Source organism: Brassica napus, chromosome A2, assembly GCF_020379485.1.
Source record: "Brassica napus cultivar Da-Ae chromosome A2, Da-Ae, whole genome shotgun sequence".
NCBI lineage: Eukaryota > Viridiplantae > Streptophyta > Magnoliopsida > Brassicales > Brassicaceae > Brassica > Brassica napus.
In genome coordinates, this window is record NC_063435.1 from 23,749,368 (window position 1) to 23,773,432 (window position 24,065).

The 24,065-nt window shown below is 32.6% G+C and overlaps 1 protein-coding gene, 1 long non-coding RNA gene and 1 other non-coding gene across 4 annotated transcripts; 2 read left to right on the top strand and 1 right to left on the bottom strand.

Annotated features, from left to right (window-relative positions):
* Window positions 1-2,287: 2,287 nt before the first annotated feature.
* Window positions 2,288-4,032, top strand: LOC106421748. The gene is made up of 3 exons (XR_001284233.3): window positions 2,288-2,699; window positions 2,973-3,359; window positions 3,438-4,032. It is a non-coding gene; the product is annotated as an uncharacterized LOC106421748 (long non-coding RNA).
* Window positions 2,394-2,465, bottom strand: TRNAW-CCA. The gene has a single exon. It is a non-coding gene; the product is annotated as a tRNA-Trp (tRNA).
* A 13,336-nt stretch (window positions 4,033-17,368) lies between the features above and the next one.
* Window positions 17,369-20,504, top strand: LOC106396214 (NAC domain-containing protein 35). 2 transcript variants are annotated; one of them, XM_013836563.3, is made up of 4 exons: window positions 17,369-18,034; window positions 18,492-18,760; window positions 19,649-20,057; window positions 20,148-20,504. In XM_013836563.3, the coding sequence occupies exons 1-4, from the start codon at window positions 17,737-17,739 to the stop codon at window positions 20,300-20,302; spliced, it is 1,131 nt and encodes a 376-aa protein (XP_013692017.1). In that variant the 5' UTR covers window positions 17,369-17,736; the 3' UTR covers window positions 20,303-20,504. The 2 variants fall into 2 exon arrangements, with proteins under 2 accessions (XP_013692017.1, XP_013692009.1); XM_013836555.3 differs by having other exon boundaries at window positions 19,649-20,504.
* The last annotated feature ends 3,561 nt before the right edge of the window (window positions 20,505-24,065 follow it).

Sequence of the window (24,065 nt, forward strand, 5' to 3'; positions counted from 1 at the left end):
TGAAATTTAATGTTAAATCGGTATTTGATCATACAAAACACTAAGAAATATTTTTCACAGAATCAGAAGATTTCGTTTGTCAATCGGGTTGTAGTGTGATGTGATAACTGAATGATTATTCTGTCTTACTTCTAGAATTTGTCACTCATGTGCTCAAGTGAATCCGGAACACTGTACCGATTGCGCCGTACCAAAGCTGTAAACATCTGTCTTAAACTGAGGTATCCTCTGCAAATAAGTGATATTTGGGGTAATTTGATTGTGTGCAGTGAGATCACTGAGATGGTAATCATCAGATAAAAAAACTAATTTGTCTTAAGACAAAAATCTAAATGAAGATAGAACATCCTCCTACCCATACATTGGTTTGTGTCTATCGAAAACAAAAGCATATATGGGTGGGTCTCACAACTTTCTCGTGCTACTAGTATGGATACATAGACAATAGACAAGTAAGTATGCATGCAAGAATGATGAACATTTTATTAGAAAACGTGATGCAATTTGCATAACTAAAACCATTGTCCTCATACAGAAACATGGGATACACATCTGAGATTTGTAACCTCTTGAATACTCTTCAAGAAAGAAAAAGGAAAAAAGTTAGCATATGTACATTGAATAATTCTATCTCTAACTATAATGTCAGTTTTTTTCTTCTTCTGGAACATCATTACTGAAACCGGGATGTCACATTGATGAAGGTATCTTCACGACAAGGAATCGTTAAACCACCCATTGGATGATCAAATCCAAACTCTTCTTCGGATTTACCGAGTAGAGCTTGAAAAGAAGGCTGGCTTAGATATGAGATTGGCACCAAATACCTCTTCTTCTGGACCTTGTCTTGACCAACGTACACCGCAAGAAACCCCTTTGGCGCTGAAACTGTGTTTTTGCTTGTAGACCACATAGATGAGGGAATATGATCACCTCAGAGAAGACAAGCCCTTGTGAATTGCATTTCATATTAATTAAGTGTATTTTCTCATATTCAATTAATATTCTCATCAAATCATTTGCATTAAACTAAAACAGAGCCATGTGAAACTTTGCTCTAGTCTGTCCTACACTTTAAGACCACTAGTTTCAAGGACTTTTCAGAGAGGTTTTAGTTCATTCATTGATCTTTATATCATCAACCAACAAACAAGCAATATATCCAAGAACTTGAATCTTTTCATAACATCTTTCAGAAGCTTCAAAAGCATTCAAACTTTCAGACAAAAAATATATAGAATGGCTTTCGTAAGAAATCTGTTGGGAGCAAACAAGATTCTTGGACGCTACGTAACAGCAGCAGCCGATACAAGCAAAAGGGCAGCCTCGGCTGCACCAAAGGGGTTTCTTGCTGTGTACGTAGGAGAGAGACAGAAGAAGAGATATGTGGTGCCGATCTCATACTTGAGCCAGCCTTCGTTTCAAGCTCTTCTCAATAAGTGCGAGGAAGAGTTTGGTTATGATCATCCAATGGGTGGCTAACCATCCCTTGTCCTGTAGATGCCTTTATCAGTGTGACGTCTCGGTTTCAATGATAACGTTCCAAAAGAAGAAGAAAACGGAAGTTAGTTAGAGATATAATCATCCAATGTAAATCTGTTAACGTTTTACAATGTGAATAGTTTCACAATTTTTTTATCTCCCAAGTTAAATGAATGTGCAACCAAACAAAATACAAACAGTGAAAAGCTTCTTTACATTTTTACCAAAAAAAAAAACAATGAAAAGCTAACGAGTCTTCAATTTTTTTCTCTCTTTAGATTCGTTATATCTAAAGGTAGTTTAAATTGCTCAAGTTCTCTACCACAATTGTTACTCCACTCCCTTCTCAATCGATTTTCCAAACAGGGATTACATGAACAAATGCTAGAAACAGATTTATCTCTGGTTTTTAGGGTTTCATTCTCTTACGTAGAGTACAATCCACCATGATTATGCTTTCTTCAAACCCTAGTCGTTTTGTTACGTATGCTACTATGGTTTCTTTATTGATTTTTTTTTCTTTCATATTGATGAAAAAATCCGAACTTTTTTTTAAAAATCTATACCGAAATTAACCGAAAATCATCAAAATCGGTTATATTCAGAAATTTAGGTGAAAACCGAAAATAACCAAAAACCGAACCGAAATTTAATTCGGTCACTTTCGGAAATGGTTTTTAAAATTTCGGTTAACCAAAAACCGACGGTTCGGTTCGGTTTCGGAAAACCGAAGTCGCAGGGCTACTTTATACCATGCAGACCAATGTTTTCGCTCGTGTTAGTGTTTGGCGGGAGGACCAGAAACGATCCAGACCGGAACAAATATTTTTGGTTATGATAAATTTAGTCAAACCAGATTATACTCATAGTGGAACACTGCCTAAAAAATTCCGGATAAATGTTCGGGAGTTTGAACCCGACGTGAATCGAACACGCAACCTTCTGAACTGGAGTCAGACGCGCTACCATTGCGCCACGGATCCGGACGATTATCATCTTCACATACGTGTATCTGCTCATGATTTGTTATAATATAAAGTTCTTTTAAATACTTGGTCCTTAGATGAAAACAGCCGAAGCACCGCCGCAGCATAGTGGTGGCTCCTCCTCCACCAGCTACTTTTACTGGTCTTAATCCGCTAGCTGTAGTGTTCTCGTGGTGAAGATGGGATGAAAAAGCAAGACCCAATCAATCTCCCGCACATTTATGTAAAAAGGTTTCGTCTATTTGCAAGAAAGTGGCTAAATACGTTAAAGTTCATAAACTTTAATAGAATCCTGAAATTCTTAGTTATTTGGTTCCTCTTAGATCTTTGAGCATTTTGCAGCGATTGATTTAATCTTTCTTATGACCATTAAGTTCATTCCATAGACCATATATAGTTTATGATCTATTTGATTCCTTTTTTAGATCTTTATTATTAGAGATATGGATATGATGAGTGTACATTGAGAATTTTGCAACCACTGATCTGCTTTTTCTGTAGCAGAATTCAGGGCCAGAACCACCAAGAATCAAATCGACTGTGAAGCGTAACTTGCATGCAGCTTCTCAAGTTAGGGAAGGCATGTACTAGTGTGATCCACTTACTATATATGTAACTAACTTGTGTGTCATTGAATATGTCTCGAAGCCTTGGAATGTTAAGTTAAATATGTAACAGTTTTAGAACAGAGGATCTGGCTAAGCCATCAAATAGTTACTGTTCAAATGGAAGTCTTTGTGGGGTAAAGTCATTTGCCAATGTTGTTAGTTCCTAATAAGATTTCTGATATTGTCAGGGAGAGATGGTTGCATTGAGAGATTCCCAACCCGCGAGGTTTGGGTTGTAACATCTGAATTTGTCATCAACAAGCAAGCAGCAACACATGGAGCGGTATTGCGCATCATATCGATGTTATAAGTTTGTTATGCTCATATATTGTCCTTGATTTTGGTGACTGATTCATGACAGTGAGCTTATGTTTGGAGTAGCAAGGTATTGGTTTCTGAAGTAAGACTCATAAAGGAATTGCGTTTTCCATGTTTTTGTTCGTTCTTTCGGCTTTTCATGTAATCTTGTGAAACATTGTTTTGTATATCAAATCAATGTATAAGGGATGTGGAGAGAATGATGCAGGAAACAAGGGTACATTGGTTTTTTGGCGTTTGAAGCTAGCAACAAAAACTAGTTACTCTTTGTTACACACGTCAACCTCTTTCAAGGGAAATTGCTGAAACACAATCTTGATTCTGAAGTCGCCGATTCTCTTAAGTCTTAGTAATCTAAGAGACAAATTATCAGAACCGAAACAAAGAGATGACAGAGACCAATCGGGATTATAACTCGGCCCAGTAGAGATGACAGATACAAAGAGCTAATCTTACCTGTGAAGCTGAGGCTGGCAGAAAAAGCGAGAGCTCAAAGACTGTGCTGTTGTGTCTTGCATCTGAGTTTGGTTGAGCTACACTGTAGATTCGTTTTCTTTGGTCCAAACATTGGTTATGAAGTGCACAGATACTATGTGAAATCAAATTTCTGAAATTTATATCAAACATAACCTTTTTCACAGACAAAAGACAACATATTTGTTCTTCCAGAAAGCTTCCTTCTTCAATTGGTAGCTTGAGGTCTCTAAAAGATCGGATCTCTTGTTTGTGAACAAACTTGTTGTAAGACTATTCAAAGCCGTCGCATGTCTTACTTCGTCATGGAACTACTACTAGTAGTTATAAGTTACTTGTATAACACGATGGTTTGCAGCAAAAGGCCCACTAACATTTGTTGGTCTGGACAAGCTGTTTCTTGACGATCACAACATATTCAATGGCATATGTAAATATTATAAAAAATAAATTCATATAACTACTACACAAATCTGGTTTTAAATCCCATATAAATTCCATAGTATACGAACAAGAGATTCAGTTAATTTTTTAATAATTTTTCTGGAACTTTCAATTTAAAAAGTTACTATTTTCTCTTTACTTTGTTATGAGATTAAATGAATTTCACATTAGATTTATAAATCAAAAAATTTGTTAATTCGATAATATAAATATTTCATGTGCCCATATAAAATCTCTCTTGGTTACTAAAATATGTATGATTATTTCGAAAAGTACAATTAAAATTTAAAATTTACAATTTACCATTAATTAGATAAAAATTTCAAATATTCAGTTTTTAGAAAAAGACTTAGTTTACAATATTTATCATTTAGGAACCTATAGTGTACTCACTAAGTCACTCTCTATGAGTGGAAACCCTTTTAATCCAGTTATTTGATTAAGGATTTCTAAAAACTTTTACAACTATGAGAAAAAATAAATTATGCGATTAATAAAAAATACTTACAAAAGATTTTCAACATGAGAAATAATATCAACCAATTGTGAATCTTATCTGATATATGATAGTGCAGCAATATAAGAATATCATAAGACATATAAAATTAACGGCTTTCAGATAGTCAATAATATTTTTCATAGTTTATATAACATAATTATCAAATATTAAAAATAACTTACACAACAAACGTTGATTTAGAAGTTTATACATTTTTATAGCAAAACATTTATTGTGGTAAAAAACCACTCTCTATGACTTAGGTTATACGTTCACTAATCCTTTTTACATTTATAATCCTTTAAGATATTAGAAGAAAAAAATCAAAATAATTTTCCTATGTTGATTATTCAGTTTTAATTTGTTTCCACTATTTCCAACACTCGTTGACCTACAGAAGAAGATAAAAAACGATCCGTGATAGATTTCAACACTACACAAAAATACATAATCCATGTAAATAGCTATACATACACAGAGTAACACAAACAAAACTGCAATTGTCGTTTAGAACTCGTTGACTTTCTATACATAAACTTCCATAAAACACGTGTATAGACAAAGTTTCACACACGAATATAAATATGACAGAACAGAAGATGGGTGTACTAGAGAAGTGACGATGATTAACAGAGAATAATAGATCAAAAAAGAACACGAAAATATTACATAAGTATTTTAATTTTCAAACATACAAACATAAAGACTAAGATAATAAATTAAGTCAACGGAAGAAACAGACGAAGATATTCACGAGATATCGTCTTTCTTATTTAATTTTTTTGTCCTACGAAGAGACATTTCTTCAACTCCAGTACATTGCATTACTGCATTGCCCGACTTCTCCAACTAATATGTCCTAATAGTCTAATACTAATTTTATTTATTTTCCTTTAGTGTTCTAACAAACCCTAATGCTCCGTTCAACTTTCTATAAAATTGAGCAAGTTTACAATTAATGCAAGCAAATAATTTGAATCAGTTTCAAAACTAGATTGAGAAATGAACTAGATTATTCTTGTATTGTTGGATAACAGTTGAACCGATCGGACCGTAGTCCGTAGACCAATTGCTAAATAGTTTTGGATTTCTCTTAATGTAATTGTGAATTAGAAAATACTTATTTAAACATATTTACCAATGTTATATACAATTCACAATGATTGTAAATGGTTATTCCTAAAAAGAAATAAGTTAAATGAAAATAATTGTTTTTGTAACAGAAAAAATGATAAATGAAATGAAATAAAAACTGAAACTGGTGATAGAATAATGAATTTCATTCATTCTATTCATTTTTATAATTTTAAACAAAACAAATTAAATTTTACAAATGATTTATAAATGGTTTCATTCTGAAAACTGGAAGTGTAGAATTTTTTTTTTTTTTAATTCATTGTAACTGGTACATCTATCTATATATATATAATTGGGGGTTTTCATTCTTCTGACAAGTGGCATGGGGTTTTTGCGATACATGTCATCCATGTATTTTTTATATTTTAAGTCCTTCTTCTTTTAAATTATTGTAATTTGGCCAAGTACTTTCTAATCATGATTTATCTAATCATTTTCACACTAACTATTATTGTATGAAGTTTGATAATCTATTTTATTGTTCACTAAAATTCAAGATGAATAAATAAATAAATAAAATAATAGAACTATATTTTAAATATTTAATTTATTCACAACTAAAAGTAACATAAATTTTTTTTTGTTTTATTATTTTTACCATTTTCTATTATTTAATTTAAAAATTATATATTTATTTAACTATTAAAAATATAAAATGACCAACCTATCTCATCTTACCATAGAATATCTTGGTTAGAACAAGCAGATGTCAGAAAAAAGTAAAAAGATAAAATATTAAACACAAAAGATCGCGATCAAGCACCAGCGCAAAAAAAAAAAAACGGATCAGAGAAAGAATAATCATCGGAAGAACAAAGTCACCACCGAAACAAAAAGACGCATGTCTAAAGCACCGGAAGCACAACCACCATCTAAGAGATAAGAAGCACCTCACAAACTAAACAAGCACATACAAGGCACTTATGTCAGCGAAGAACCACAAAACTCTGAATAGAAGAAACCAAAGCTCCAAAAGACTAACTCTGCACACCTTTACACCAAGGGATGCATGAGAAAAAGATAAACAACCTGAGTGAAATGAAAGCCAACCACCGAGAAACTAAAACTTAAGCTTGAGACCATAAACAACTTTCCAAGCGCACAAAGTATACACAAAACACTATCTAAACCAGGAGTAGCAAATATGGTGAAATGGAGAACCACAAGAGACGTGATCAGCGATAAAATGGGTAATGAGATGAGAGAACAACGTGATAAAAAGAGACAAAATGAAATCAACAAACCGTGGAGCCATCCTCGAGCTATGAAAAAGAGCATAGAAGTCAGATCACCAAAAATCAGATCTTGAAAACTAAGACGAGCAAAGACTATTGACGGCAAACTAGCGACGAGGAAAACAACATCAATGACAACTAAACTCTGACTCAAACCCAACAAGATGTAGTTTCTAACCTTAGCTAAAACCTAAGAAAAAAGAGGACTAATATTGACCGAAATAACATACAACGCCGTAAGAAACAACCATACAACATGGAACTAATATGCCTAATCTATAACAAATACCAGATAATCTCACAGGAAAATAAGATGAGAAAAAACAAGAGGACATAGGTGAGTCTTTTCCTAGTGATAGTGAGAAGCACTACACACCGGAGAGGTAAACGAAATACATGAATGGTGATGACTCAAGGTCAAAAGATGGAGAAGAGTGCAAAAAACACCTAAAAAGAGTAATGTTCAAAAGTGAAAAATTAAAATACAATTTTGACGCTGTTAATCTTAGAATCAACAAATGCCTAAAGACAAAATTATTGAAATTCAATATATTTTACATCAGAAACTCGCTTCACCACTAACAAGTAGTATTGTACGTACAACGACACATTATTAAAAAAAACAAACACATAATATATTAACTTATTACCTACTATACTACATAACATAATAAAACATCAAATAATGTTCTTTACAAATAAATACTAATCACATTATCAGAAAATCATATTTAAGAATAATAAAATAATATTCTACGTGAAGCGCAGACAACCTCTAGTATCTTGTAAGATTTTATGGATTGTTGCATTCCAAACAAATTTATCCAACAAAATAAATTTAGTTGCAGCCAATGTTATCTTTGTCGCACAAAACTCTGACATCTTCTTTGTGAAAACATTTTATTGATTTTTTTGAATACCATTAGAGATCACAAGTACTCATGGCCGGTTCTGAACATATACTAGTCAAGCAGTGATTTATATCCTCCAAATTTTTCTAAGAAAACTACATAGAAAAACTCTTAAATTTATTTTTAAAAAAGTTTATTGAAATTTTTATTAAATTATTTACAGTTGTAAAATTTCAGAACCGGTCTCACAGCTATTGCATGATTATTCGAGAATGAGAATATGTAGATCTAGTTAATAATATCAAAAATATATATACTCAATGAGGAGTTGGGTTGTTGTTATTAAAGTAAGAAGGAAACAAAAGGTCCAGAACATCATGGTCCAATGGTAAGGGCGGGCTCCTTCCTGCACCCAGGTTGCGAGTTCGAACCCTGTCGGAGGGAACTACCTCATGATGTCTCTAGACATCCTACACGGATGTGGATCCATGCTTTAGGGTTCATTTCCATATCCGGAGAGAGGGTCTATCCGTGGGCTGCACCTCCTCTTGGGGATTAGTATGGGCCCTTCCATGGGTCCGGGATATCTCAGTTAAAAAAAGGAAACAAAAGAGCAAAAACCGCGTTCTACGTAGAAACTGTATGTGTAATTTTAAAAAGAAAAAAGTCAGAGAGTCAACTGACTGTCAGTCCGTCTAGTCAGGGACAGGGAGTCAAGCATTTTGACCCCATTCTCATTAATCCGACGGTGCCTGGTGGGCCTCTTGTTTTATCGGATCCTCCCACGTCATTTATCCTTTTTCCACGACGTCATACGTACATACATTTTTTTTTGATAAAACACATACATTCTCGTTTTCTTCTTTTATTCTTTTGAACTCACACTTGGTGATAAGTTAACTGATCCATTTTTATATATATTAATTAAGATTCTTTTCCAGTTTCTTGGACGATATCTCTAATATTTCAGCCTAAACTTTATAACACGAGACCGATTTAGAACTTAATCGTGTCAAAGACCATGGTAAATGTATGGGAAGTTTCACGAGTCGAGTTATGTACTCTCGTTCCTATAGACTGCAGTTAAGTGTCTGTACATAGGTTGTAAACCTAAAACTAAGATTCCAAATTATATTTCATCACTTCATCTAATAATTGTGTCCACTTTTATTATCTTTTGCAAAATTAATTAATTTAGTTTTTTTTTTGTGTGAAGACAAACTGTTTGTCTGCAAAGTTCTTGAATGGAAAATTTACGAGCATCTGTTATCGCAATCTCCAACGGGCAACGGTCGATATATTTCTCATTATGTACTCTCAAGTCTCAACCTCCCGAATATCTCCACAAGTGGATGGATGCTGTCTGGTCGGTCCAAACAAATTCCTAAGCACAGAGAGTATCAATATATATTCACATATATGAAAATATAGTGTACTATCAAAAATATTTTTATTTTGAAATAATACATAAACTGAAGGAATGGATAGTAAGAGCGACTGGAAAAGATCATATTCATGCATTAAGTTTTGTCCCCACAATTGAAATTAAAAAGTAGGAATTTGTAATTTTGTGTAAAAGAAGACAAATAATTCTACGATAGACTTGTGGCTGCATTATTGGTTGGGCGGTCCATACAACACACACACACAAGATAGACACAAAACTGAATATCAGTCTCATTCTTCCATGCGATTTGGTCGGTTTTCTTATGCGGTCATCCTTCAAAAACGCATATTTTGGGTTAAAATTAAATTTGGCCGTAACATGCGTTTCTCAGTTTTCATGAATTTTTACCATTCGAAAAAAATGCTCGTTGTTATGCTTTTTTTTTTTTTTTTGACAGCAAACATTCACAGACTCATATTGACTCTGTAAACCAATGTGGTAACTCTGCATCCATATGTAAGACGAAAGACGATTGTTTCCGAGCACTGCGTGCTAAGCTATCTGCCTTAAGGTTCGCCGTCCTAGGAACATGAATGATTTCTGAGTTGAGGAAACTTCTTCTGAGAAGCTTAATGTCTTCCAGGTAGCTTTCAAATGCTGGCCATTCTTCTGGTTCCGAAACCATCTTCACCAATTGAGAACAATCCGTTGCAAACGTAACCTGAAATTGTCTTAAATTTTTCATACATTCTATTGCCCATATTAATGCCTTCATCTCCGAATGAAGAGGGGAGAGACATGCCCGTACATTCCTTGCCCCTAACAATCCATCAAAACCCGGGAGAGTGCTAAACCAGCCTTGCCCTGAATACAGGTCCTTATCCTTCCATGAACCATCTGTGAAACACCATCTCCCTGCATTCGCCTGGATGGGTCTGGTCTGTACTTCCTGTACCAAACTTTGATTCCTTAATAACTGCGCTTCAGTCCAAAGTGTTGATTCTAATTCCGCTAACTTAAGAGTGTCCCTCGGATCAATATCAATATTGCTAAACACTTTGTTATTCCGACTTTTCCAGATGTACCATATTATCCATGCAAACTGATGGTCCTCCATTTTTGGGTTAACTCTCCAAAAGAGATGATCCATATTGGCGAAAAAAGAGCTCATAGGAAAGAAATTCGGATTCGATGGTATCTTTGATAGCGTCCAAATTTGTCGTGCTGGAGGACATTCAAAGAACACATGGTTAATTGATTCCTCCTGATCCCCACACCGTACACAACATGTGTCTCCTTGTATTCCTCTTGCCTTTAAATTTTTCATAACCGCTATACAACCTGAAAGTAACTGCCATAAGAAATGCTTTATCTTTGGAGGACATCTTACTTTCCAGCAGTAGGCTTTAAGTATATCCACTGTTGGTCCATAAAATTCCGGTGGTTTTTCCTTGTCTGGATAGACTCGTTCCACTTGATACCCAGATTGTACAGTATATTTTCCGTTGTTAGTGAAATGCCATCCATTCCTATCTTCCATCTGATTCCTACTTAAAGGAATACTTTCAATAATTTTGACATCCTCAGGATCCACCAAAGTCCTAATTACCGATAAATTCCATGTTCAGGATTCCGAATTAATGAGAGAATCCACTGTGAGATCCGGGTAACTGTGATGAAGGTTTTTGTTTGCTGGTCTCGGGCGAGTGGATGGGATCCATGGGTCATTCCATACAGAAATAGATGACCCTGTTCCCACCCTTTTAATTAGTCCTTTACAAACCAGAGATCTAGCAGAGGTAATACTCCTCCAGCCATATGATGGGGAGTATGATCGGATCGGTTCCAGGGGTGAAGCATTCCTGTAGTACCGTCCTTTGAAAACTCGAGAGAAAAGAGTATTCGGCTTCTCGATCAGCCGCCACAATTGCTTGCCAAGCATCGCCGTATTAAAGTCTGTAAGATCTTTAAACCCTAATCCGCCATTATCTTTAGGAACACATAATTTATCCCATGATTTCCAATGTATGCCTTTTGTACATAATCCGCCATTATCTTTAGTTGTTATGCTTTTATATAGACAAATATAGATTTAATTAAAAAATTGTGCCAACGATAATTACTAGAATAAATTTAAAACTATAAATAGTCTCTTATTCAATCTTTTTTCAAAAATAAAAGTAGTCTTATTCAAATAAGTTCACTTATTCAATTCCTTTGCAGAATAATATATAAAGTTTTCATTTAAATTTCGTTTTTGATTGCAATTTTTTAACTGTGTGGAACTAGTTGAATTCCAATTTTGCTCTTTTTAATGACATAGTGAAGTTTTAGAGAAATGCTTATTTCATTAACTTATACAATCTAATTATCTAAATAATAACATTTTAGAAGAAATGCTTACTTCCGCTAATGTGTGTTCCTCTCAACTTACAACCATTTAGACCCAATAGTAAAAGTGCAGAGGAAAAATATTGTTCATTTGTAAGGAAGTAGGAAAAAAACATACTTTAGGAGCTTGGTTAATAATTAATATCAAAGAGAGGAGCACAAAAAAAAAATCACAGCTTTCAAAGCTTGAGTTATATATTATCGGCGAAACCCATTGTGAAAATAAAGTTCCCTCAAAAAAAAACCATCGTGAAAATAGTTTATAGAGAAAAAGACTAGGATAGCACCAAACCAAGTTTTTGTTCCCAAAGTAGCACTCAAGGCTCAAAGTCATAAAAATAGGTTTCATTAAAGAGGTAAATATACACTTATACCCCTTGGGTTAATTAATCCAAACCTTAGGGTTTAGAGTTAAGGGGTGAGGTTTTAGAATTAGGGTTTAAAATTTTATAAAAAATAAATACTAAAATAAAAAATAAAAATTTTAAAAACAGTTTCAAAAAGTATTTTTAAATTATAAAAAGAAAATTTGAAAAAAAAAAAAAAAAATTTCAAAAAAAAATTTCAAAAAAAGAATTATAAAAATTTCGAATCTGAAAACATATAATCTGAAACTATAAAATTTTTTTTTTTCATTTTTTTATTTTTATTTTATTTATTTTTATTTATTTTTATTTGTTTATTTAATTTTAAACCAAGGGTATTAGGGATATTTTACCCTTTAATGAATGTCATTTTTGTGACTTTCTCTTTCTAGTGCTATTTTTGAGACATAAATTTCAAAAGGTGCTATTATTGACAATTGCCCTAGTTTATATTATCGTTATTTTGTACGTGCAGGCAGAGTCGTGCCTAAGGCATACAAAATGAGGCAATTGCCTTAGGCCCCCTCCAAAACTGTTAAATTTAGGGCCCCTTTTTTCCCTAGTACTTAGTTTAATTATTTATATTAATTTCATTTAATTTTATAATTTAGTTAATTGTTATATCACATGGTAGTTTGTACATTGAATTAGGATTCTTGAATTTGCAACGGTAATATTATCTATTTATACTATGAATTAAAGATATAAATTTATAAATAGATATATAGTTTTATTTTTCATGGTTGTAAATAAATATAAATATCTACTATATTATAAATATCTTATTTTTATTTTCAATATATATATATTATATTCTATAATTATAAAATTCTAAATTTTTGGTACAAATATAAAAGTTTGTATAATTTTATTTTATTAATAATTTTTGTAAGAAAATTTAAACCTAGATAAAATTATATTATTTGTCTCGGGCCCTCAGGGTCTTTCGCACGGCACTGCGTGCAGGCTCCAGTTATTCCCTAAATTTACCTTTCTTCCTATCATTTTCTAGCAAATTGTAAATATCTTATCAGTCATGCTCAATACCTTCGTCATTGGCCGGCTCATCATTATATAAGATGTTGAATCATATTTATTCCATTTTTAATATAGAATTTGTTATTGTCGGTTTGCATGCATATATCTAGTAGACATGTGTGGAGCTTTCTATGGTTGTAAATTTCACGAAAAATGATATCGCTTGCGAAGAAGACGGCATTTATGGAAGCATTTCGACGTTTGTTAAACTTTCAAAGTCAGTTGGGGGTAATTCTTGTATGTGATGTTACTGTTCGTAACCCATATTGTGGGATACTAAATTTAGATTCGGATATGGAAAGTCAAAATGTAGGATATGAAAAAATATGAAAGTGAAACATACATAAGATATTAATTAGTACATAAGAATACAAACAACTAAATAAATGCAAAAAGAGCCAAGAAAAAGGGTTGACAACCGCCAAGAAGGCCCAGGCCACGAAATGCCTGTGGCTCCCTTGTTCCCAATACATTATGTATGTATAATAGTTACTGTTCTAGATATTTTCCAACTACGTAAGATATTGTTATAATTATTTCTTATATTAAATTGACGTTAGAAGAACTGTTTTTATTACTACAACATTCTAGTAGGAGAGAACTTGAATGTGAAGGATACTAGATACAAAGGTCGGTCGATCCATGTAACTAACTTGATACCGCTGATAAATAATTGCAAGGAAGGGTCCATTATAAAATTTTGACTAGTAATATATTAATTTAAGAATAAAGTTGGTGAAATAAATAAAAACTAAATGTTCAAGATTCAATGTCAGGAAAAGGTACACAATTATAGTTATTATAATAAATGATACTACCTTACTATATATACAGATTTGATGACCAGTGAGATTGTTTTGATGGGTAGCATTAGGTTTTCGTCAGTGAACGAAAGTTTAGAACACACAAGAATGTGAAAGATACGATCCGAATCTTGATTTATAGAGCAAAATATATCTATAAGTATTAGAATAATGGGGCGGTGAATGAAGGGTCCATAATTATAGAAGTGTGACTATTATGTATTGACATAAAAATAAAGTTGGAGTTCTAAAATTTCTATTATTTATTGTAAAGTAAATTATGTCACATAACTACAAAACGGATGACTAAAAAGATTGCATTGATAGGTAACCAAATCCAAAGAAATTCTATTGGGGAAAACGAATACGATTTCGGAATTTTCATTTTAGTGAGGACAAGACTTTTAATAATAAGTTCATAAGACATTTAGGTTTTAGATTAGTTAACCAATTCTAGTATCATCTTTCTTAAACCTCTTTCAAATCCTTAAATATATATCATCTTCTCGAACAGCTTGAATCTTTTTTTTTCTTTTCATATTATTACTGATTTAACCTAAAATTTACAACTTGGTTAAGTCAATTACTAAATCACAATTAATGTTGAGTTTTCATTTTGCAGATTTAGCGAAAGAATTATTTAAGTTTGTTTATTATTTCTTTTAAATCACTTGTAATCTATGTAAAAAACGTAGGTTTTTAGATTCTATATGTAAGAAGTTTTAACCAAAATTTGCAAGACACAAAAACCACAATCCTGCACTTTTAGTGGACAATTTATATAGACCTTGTTTTGTGAAGTTAGAGGTGTCTTATAGTACAAGATATATAATGCAACCAATAGACAATAATATCACATATGATATCATTAGTTACATAAAATAATAAATAATATATAGTTACTTTTCCTATATTTTATCGCTTTTTATTAAGTTGTTATTTGTTTATTTTTCAGCAGAATAGGAAATAAGTAGTTTCTTGAAAAAGTCAAGTTAGAGGTAAAATATATCGAAATCTGAGGCAAAAATTTCATCATTTTAATATTTTATAAATTAAGTTGCATATAGAACGAATTTAATACAAAATTTATCAAACCAGTCATATAAATCCATGATATTTAATTTTTGTTCTTGGATGAATATGAAAAGTTGACCAATTTTAATTGATATTTGAGTTAAATGTATTTGCAATATATATACACACATACATATACCTATATTTTCTCCACCCTATGCTAGCTAAAAGCCAATGGAAGACTCGTATGAATTAAATATGAACTTATTTCCTTCCCTATTTATCATTTTCTTTAATTTATGGTATAAATCTTAGACTTGGAACATATAGAAAATGTATGTTTTGGAAGGGTCCATGTCCATGACTCCAAATCGAAGTCACGCACGCGATTTCCTATCCTATACACCCATTGTCCGTGGCTCCAACTCCAAGTCATGCACGCGATTTCCTATCCTATACATCTATTTTTTACATTAATAAAATATAGTTTTTGACAAAGCACATAAGCTAAATTTTATTTTATAGTTTTAGATTACTTTTTTTTTTAAACTAAAATAGAATTAAATTCGGGTCTATTAAAAACGCAGACCTAAGCACCGGGTGAGAAGTGCACCCCACAAAAGTTTTAGATTACATTCTTGTAGATTTTTTTATATCAGTTAAAACCATATAAATTTATTTGCATTTTAGTTTTTTATTTGGTTTAAAATGAAGATATATTTAATCTAAAATATGTCCCAATATACTAAGCTAATAAATAAAAGCCGGTTTTGATATCATGATGGCCTAATGGATTTCTTCTATTGTTTATAAATTCCGTAAGTTTTAGTCTGCGACATACAGTTTGAAAATTCTCTCTGTACTCAGCTTATGCTATTTGTTGTACATTCATAGATTTCTTTTGAATTGAAAACACTTGATAATGTTTTTTTGTCATTGAATGTGTCCTCAAGGGAACTACCAACCAAACCGGCTGTAGTTAAACAAAGTAGCAAACAAATTGAAGAAAAAAAGGATGCCAGTAGGCACCATAAAACCCTAACAAAAGGGACTAGAAAATAAAACAGAATTTATCAAAACTCGAAGACTCTAATGCTGCTTCGAGATAACTGATAGAGGAGTCCTCAGACAGCGCCTGCTGCTTCCATTCTGATGCGAGTGTCAAGCCAGTCTGGACCATACCTAGCCAAGTACTATTGCTGCCATTGAAAACATTTGATAATTTAAACAAGAAAGTGATATAAAGCCAGTAAAACGTAGAGTAAGGTTCCGCAAACCCCACTCTTCTTTCGTAGAAGCCCCACTACCACCTCCCTCAGCTCTCTTTTGACTTGATATTTTTCATTAGTTTTCCATACTGAACTTAACCATAACAATTTCTAAATCAATAATTAATATGAAACAACTTAGAAATGGTATAAGCTAGTATATAATTAAAACATTGTAGGGGAGATGGTTATTTAATATTCATAGATATGCTATACAAAAAAGTTGTGAAGAATATGCAGGCTTCTAAAGTTCAGCTTCTTACTGACTTTTGGAAAATTATAAGGGAGTGTTAGCAACAAAAAAAAAGCCACATGGAAAGTTTGTTTCGCATTCATATTTGTAAAAACAATAATTTATAATGAAGATATGGTGGGCCAAAAAATCATTTAAAATTTAAAATGAAAACAGTTAAAGAACGTTCACGAAGCAAATGAAAAACACGTAAATATATTTATGACGAGTGAAATAGTGAGAATTTATAATACATATTATTATATTAGTGTTATAGGCCACCAATCAGAATTCTTTGGTCGGTTTAATGAATAATTTAACAAGAATATTCCAAAACTTAGTAGGAGGATTATTTTATTTTAATTTTCGAGACCTGATAACAGTGACATATTATCGTTTCTTATGGCCCTAAGCACAAATCCACTTAGAAAAAAGTTAACAAAAGCTTAGATTCGGAGGAGAAAATGTATGGCGTTTGAACCAGAACTCCTCACAAATTAACTTTAAAAACAATGTTATTATGCATCCTTTACGGTTATACCACTACGCACAATGAGAAGGCTTTGTTAATGTCTCTGCGTTTTTTATATAACAATGAACATTACATTCAATTAGATCAAAAACAATTAATAGGCTATTGCGTGTAACTGGAATCTAACTACATAATCTTATGAATTTTATAGGGTCTTAATACTTAGGTAAAAGGAGCTAATCAAGATTATATGATCTACCAAATGAATCATATACGTGCGTGTGTGTGGGATTAATTTCTTAAACACAGCCTTTAAAAAAAAAAAAAATTCTTAAACACATCATAATACAAGCCTTGTTAAACTATTAGATATTTGTGTTTTATGACAACAAAGAACTAGATATGGAGAGTGAGAGAAAGGTCAAAACTCCAAAGGCACGGCTAAGAAAACAAAACCGTGTACACCATGTCCTCAACTTGACAAGTCTTTGTCTCCTCCTTAACTCACTCTGTCTTATTCTAGTTAGGTCTCAACTTCCAGAAACGACGACGTTTCATTCCGATTTAATCTTTTCTCCTTCTCTTATCTCTACCCAACACCACTCAGTTTCATCTCTCTTATTTCCCTTCCCTTGTTTAGTATAAAAACCAGCAAACCCTTAATCTTTTTTCATCTTCATCTTAATACACATGCATACACATATACATATAGTGTCTTTTTAGTTTTTACATATGGCAATTGTACCATCCACAACAAGCATCATCACCATGATGAGTAACCAAGTCAACAACAACAATGAAAAAGGTATAGAAGAAGATGCTCACAGAGGCGGCCACGAGAGTCGTCTTCAAAATGATGATGAAGCTGATGATCATGATCAAGACATGGTTATGCCTGGATTCCGATTCCATCCCACCGAAGAAGAACTCATAGAGTTTTATCTTCGCCGTAAAGTTGAAGGCAAACGCTTCAATGTAGAGCTCATCACGTTCCTAGATCTTTATCGCTATGATCCTTGGGAACTTCCGGGTAAATATAACATTCCACATGTATATTATACACAGAGATACCGCTACTTGAAACTTTTATTATATACACTAATACATACACATGATATACAATTTATTAAGATCTCTTAAACCTATATAGCCTTCTTATTAATTTTATATATGTTGATCTGCTATATTCTCATTTTCTTTCAACACTTCCTTCTTTATATTTTCACTTTTCAGAATAACTGATCTGCTTTTTCTGTAACCCAAAAATGGTAGTGTGTTTATGTAATGAAATTCAGAAGAATCTACCATCTATTCATTTCTTAAGCCTATGAAAATCTTTATCTCAATCACAACTTAATATATATATATATATACTTTTTTTTTCTTGACAACTTCATAAAATATTTATAATGGATGTCTTATTTTTGGTGTTATCATAAGATTATATATATGTATATTTGATGATACATATGTGTAATAATATACAGCTATGGCGGCTATAGGAGAGAAAGAGTGGTATTTCTATGTGCCAAGAGATCGGAAGTATAGAAATGGAGATAGACCAAACCGAGTAACGACTTCGGGGTATTGGAAAGCTACTGGAGCTGATCGGATGATCAGATCAGAGACTTATCGGCCGATCGGATTAAAGAAAACCCTAGTTTTCTACTCCGGTAAAGCTCCTAAAGGCACTCGTAGCAGTTGGATTATGAATGAGTATCGCCTCCCTCACCACGAAACTGAGAAATATCAAAAGGTATAAAGTCATCATTAATCAATTCTTGGTAAACACATATATAGAACCCTAGCTAGCTAGGTATCAGCCTTGCAAATTTGAAATGAAATCCCTAGATTGTTTGAATTTCATATCTTGATTTAATGAACATTTATTGATTTTCGTGTCAAAATTGACTCGATAAGATCCAAAACGCTTGTCACGGAAATAATTAAATGTAAGGCGGCGTTTGCGCTTAAATCCAGAAAATGTTCATGCCATACGCATGAAGTCTTTAAATTACTAGCCATGGCCCATATGTATTAGTAGAAGGCATTAATAAGATAGCTACCTGCGTATACATACACACAACTATCACATTCAAAATTCATATATCTAGCTACATTTATTTATATATACCTTAATTCTTGCAGAGGCTTAGTTAGTGATCTTACAATTCATCACATTGTTCCTGCTCCTACATTCATGACTGATTTTTAAGTTGCCAGACAGTTTTTTGAAAAATCCTATGGCAGATATATAAACCTTTATATAAACTTATGATTGATTACTTATAAATAGTAATGTACATGTTTACTGGCGAATTGATAGATACATTATGTATTCGGTTTTGTTGCTAAAACACCAAGCTTGATATAAAAGTTTACAAATCTAAATGAGTTTACGGAAAGCATGACTAAGGAACTACAAATATATAATCAATTTGTCTTAAATCCCAGAATTGAAAAATGTGATCTGATTTATGTATCACAATCTGACATATGTGTATATATGTATACGTCAAATGAGAGTACTCTACCAATGAATCTTCATATAGTTGAAATCATATTCTCTAATATTCATATATAAACTTATAACAAGATATGTATCTCAAGTCTCTGATCAATGTTTTTATGTATATATATATAGGCTGAAACATCATTATGCCGAGTGTACAAAAGGCCAGGAGTGGAAGATCATCCATCCTTGCCACGTTCTACATCCACAAGACTGCATAACCATAACTCATCATCATCATCCCGCTTGGCCGTGAGACAACAACAACAACACCTTCCTTCCTCTTCTAATCATTCCGACAACAATCTTAACAACAACAATCTCGACAAGCTCTCAACCGAATATTCCGGCGACGGTAGCACCATAACCACTACAAACAGTAATTCTGACGTCACCATAGCTTTAGCCAATCAGAACATCTATCGTCCAATGCCTTTTGATGCAAGCAACACACCAATAATATCTAATCAAGAAGATGATGAAACCGCAATAGTTGATGATCTTCAAAGACTCGTTAACTACAGCCAAATATCTGGTGGAGGTAACATCAATCACCAATACTATCAAATTGCTCAACAGTTTCATAATCAACAACTACTAAAAGCAAATGCGTTGCAATCGGTGACGGCAGCGACTACAGCAGCGTTAACGCCTCAAACGCAGGCGACGTTAGCGATGAACACGATCCCTGCAGGGACGATTCCAAACAATGCTTTGTGGGAGATGTGGAATCCACTAGTACCTGATGGAAACAAAGATCATTATACTAATATTCCTTATAGATAAATTAATCAGATTTTGAACATTACCAATTCCTTAAATAATGCTGCTTCATTATATCTATATTATGTATACTCGTTATGTATTTTAAACAAGTTAGTAATAGCTAGACTCCGATTGCTTTCTGGCTGCAATTATGTAATGGAACTGATTTTTCTACGTGTATCCAATTTATGAGTTATTTATATATGAACTACAACTTATTCTATCCGATTTAACAACGTATGTAACCGAACGGAGGTAACGATAAACATTTTGATCCAAGAATCGAACAAAGCAAATAATAATGAAAGTTTATATACTCGATTGTATTTTTTATATAAGAAACAAATCAAACAACACAAAGTAGACTAATTTAAATCACAAATTTCTAATTATGTTTTGGCAATATATATGTGTCTATATCGTTTTAGACTGTATCCAAGTTGTCAAACCTGATTAGTGCGACTCTGCGGATAAATAATCTATTAACTTTTCCTAATTCAGTAACATGGTGACGAAAATATATGAAGACGCTGGCTAGTTTTGTCTATACGTGTGTGTAAGAATTAGGGTTTGTTTAGCAAAAAAAAAAAACAAGAATTAGGGTTTGACGAAAATAAACCTAGGAAGTGCAATGTAAAAAAAACGTACGTTTTAAATAACATATCAGGACGAATGTCAGTCCAAAATATATAGTTAAACGCTTTTTAGTTTGGTTATCCCTTGTTCGAATATGTCATGTGTATTTTAATTAAGAAAAACGTTGATACAGTGGTTTTGTTCAAATAGTTGTGTATAACAAATGTTTTAAAGTATATAATTAGATTATTTTTTTGACATTTAATATATATATATAGCAGGTAATTCATTCAAAAGCAGATAATACTAAATTTCAACTCCATCAAATAGCATTGAAACAAGATTTTTTTTTTGTTTGTAATTAACACGAACAAGATTTCCTAATAAACGAAATGCTGCTTGTCTGGTCGGGTGATATAAAGAGAAATTAGAGATTGATCAACGCGCATTCGCGGATGTTAATTTACTTTTTTATTAATTGAGATTTGCTTTTCTATTATATGTTTTGCATGTGTCCATATATAACTAATTGTATATTAATTATTTAAATATTTTCGAGGTTCATTGAATCAAATCATAATCGAATCAGTAATATGTAAGGGTAGGCAAAAAACTGAATCTGAAGAACTGAACCCGATCCAAGAAAATAGTAACGAACCTGAACCGAAATTGATGAACTGAAGTATTTCGGGTTCAAAATACTTCGGTTCAAAATTTTGATGAACCGAAGTATATCCGAACGGGTTCAAAATTTTGGTATTTAGAGAACCGAAACCAAACCCGATCTGAACCGAAGTATTTCGGGTATCCGAGTGTATCCGAAATAAATTTATGTACCTAAATATATTAATTATTTTTAGATTTAATGTATATTAAAAAACCATCCACAATATATAAGAATTTTTAAGTTGTCTAAAATACTTGAATATATATACAAATAGTCAAAAGTAAATGTATAAAATAACTAAAATATACTCAAAACACCAAAAATACTTAAAATATCTATTGATTCTCTATAAAATATTTAAACCAAACCAATTTATATGTTAAGTTTAGGTATTTTGACATATGTTATTCAAATTTATACGCAATATATTATTTTATTTATAGATTTTGAGAAATTTCATGTATATAATAAATTTTAAAAATTTAAAATCATTTAAATGAGTTATCCGAACCTGAACCGAATCCGCAAAGATCTGAACCGGACGCGAACTAAAATTTAGAAATACCTGAATGGGGGTGAAATATTTGACCCTGAAGACCCGAAACCTGAATAGATCTGAACCGAACCCGAATGGGTACCTGAATGTCCACCTCTAGTAATATGGTTACTTTTAGTTATTTGGTTATAGGTATTTTTAGTTTGGATAAAAAAAAAACCTGAATCAAATCGAGTATATGATTACTTTTGGTACAAATATTTAAATATGTTTTAAATACATTGGCTGACAAAAAAAGGTTTCTATATATCAAAACCAAATTCACCCGGATTTGAGAGGACCTGATTCGGAACCCACGTAGAAATTTATAATATTAGAGTTGAGAAAACCCAGAAAATCTCGATATCCGAAAGAAATGATCACCAAACGGGTACCTGAATACCAATGTTTTACTGATTTTGTAAACAAATAAAAAAAACTCTTTGTTAATCATTTTAAATTTTTGTTACAAATGGAAAATTTTCATTCAAAAATGTCGAATTATTATGGTTGACATATAAAATAAATATTGTCGAATTATTATGGTAAAAACAATTAATAAAATATTTAAAAAGAATGAAAAAATGTAAAAATGTCATAAATTACTTAAAATAGGTAAGTTTTTGTAACGTTCTTACCGTCCATGATTGATGGATTTCCTATGCCCGCTCTTCTGACCCGTGGAACCCATTTTGTGTGAGGGGCGGTGAGTTAACTCATCAGAGACTCGAAAGTCTTGTTTACTAGCCTTTCAATCATCACAAGACCTCTTTATGTGCTTCATCCTTACTCGCATCGCGAATCACTTATTGATTGGTCACCCATCCTTCTATTATTTCAGCCCAAACATGTTTAACTATAGAGTTCTAAACATATATGTACCTAAAAAAGTAAGTACATTTTGTTGACATAAATAGCCAAATCAATTCTTTTAAACATTTTCCAACATAATAGAAATCATGTGTTACAGAAAGGCTCAGTCACAAGACCTCCATTGACACACTTGAACAAAGGTTCACCATATCCGATGGAAAAATTAAAATCCACATCAAAGTCGGCTAAGTCTTGCAACCGCACACCAGAAAGAAAAAGATTCATATCAGGTTAAGTTCACCAAGCTAGGCTTGAAGGCGACAACGAACACAGAACACTACACATCGTCTTACACAACCATTAAGGTTCCTTTGCTGAACTGATTAAGAAAACAAAACAAGATAAACACATTATCTTCTTTTTTTTAGGGACTAGTTTCTCAAATAATAAAAAATGAAATAAGTTTTCGTAAAGAGAAGAGGAGAGACAGTGTAGTTTGGTTAGATAGTGAATCATGGTCTATTTTTTTGGGTTAGTTGGTGAGTGCTATTTCCAGTTAACTAATCTCTCTCTCTCTGAGATATTCTTATAAAATTCATCTCTTCAAATTCTCTGCATTTGACACAGATTTTGATTTTCCCCGGAACAGTGGTCATCTTCGCCGGCAATTGTGAGGCTAATTCATTCTCCGGGGATCAAACGGAGGGTCTCACTATTCCTACTCCTCGTACTGTTGAAGAGGTCTCTAGCGACTTCAGAGGTCGACGAGCTGGTCATTAAGGCTCTCTCACCATCGGTGAGTTTGCTCCTATCTCTCTCTGTCTCTGTTCTTTCCTGTTTTGTCTGATTACGGCCTGTTTTGTCCGAAAAAGTTACCATCTTTATGGGGCTTCTTGTCATTTCGTGAAATTTGACGTTTCTGGCCTTCTGGGTTTGGTTTATTTGTTCATGCAGATATGGTGAACCTTTACCAAACGTGCCATCCTGGTGAGTTATGTCTTCCTCAGTGTTAATCACAATTGCTTATGATGAGTAAAAGTTTTCAGGAGCTTCATCTTGTTTAATTGTTTGGTAAAAATGTTAAAAAAACTTTCTCATAGCGACTCTGTTTGTTTAGATTATAGTTTTCTATCTTTCTCAGCCTTATGGAAGAGTTGATTTGTTGATTTTGAGTGTCTACCTGTTAGTCCTCT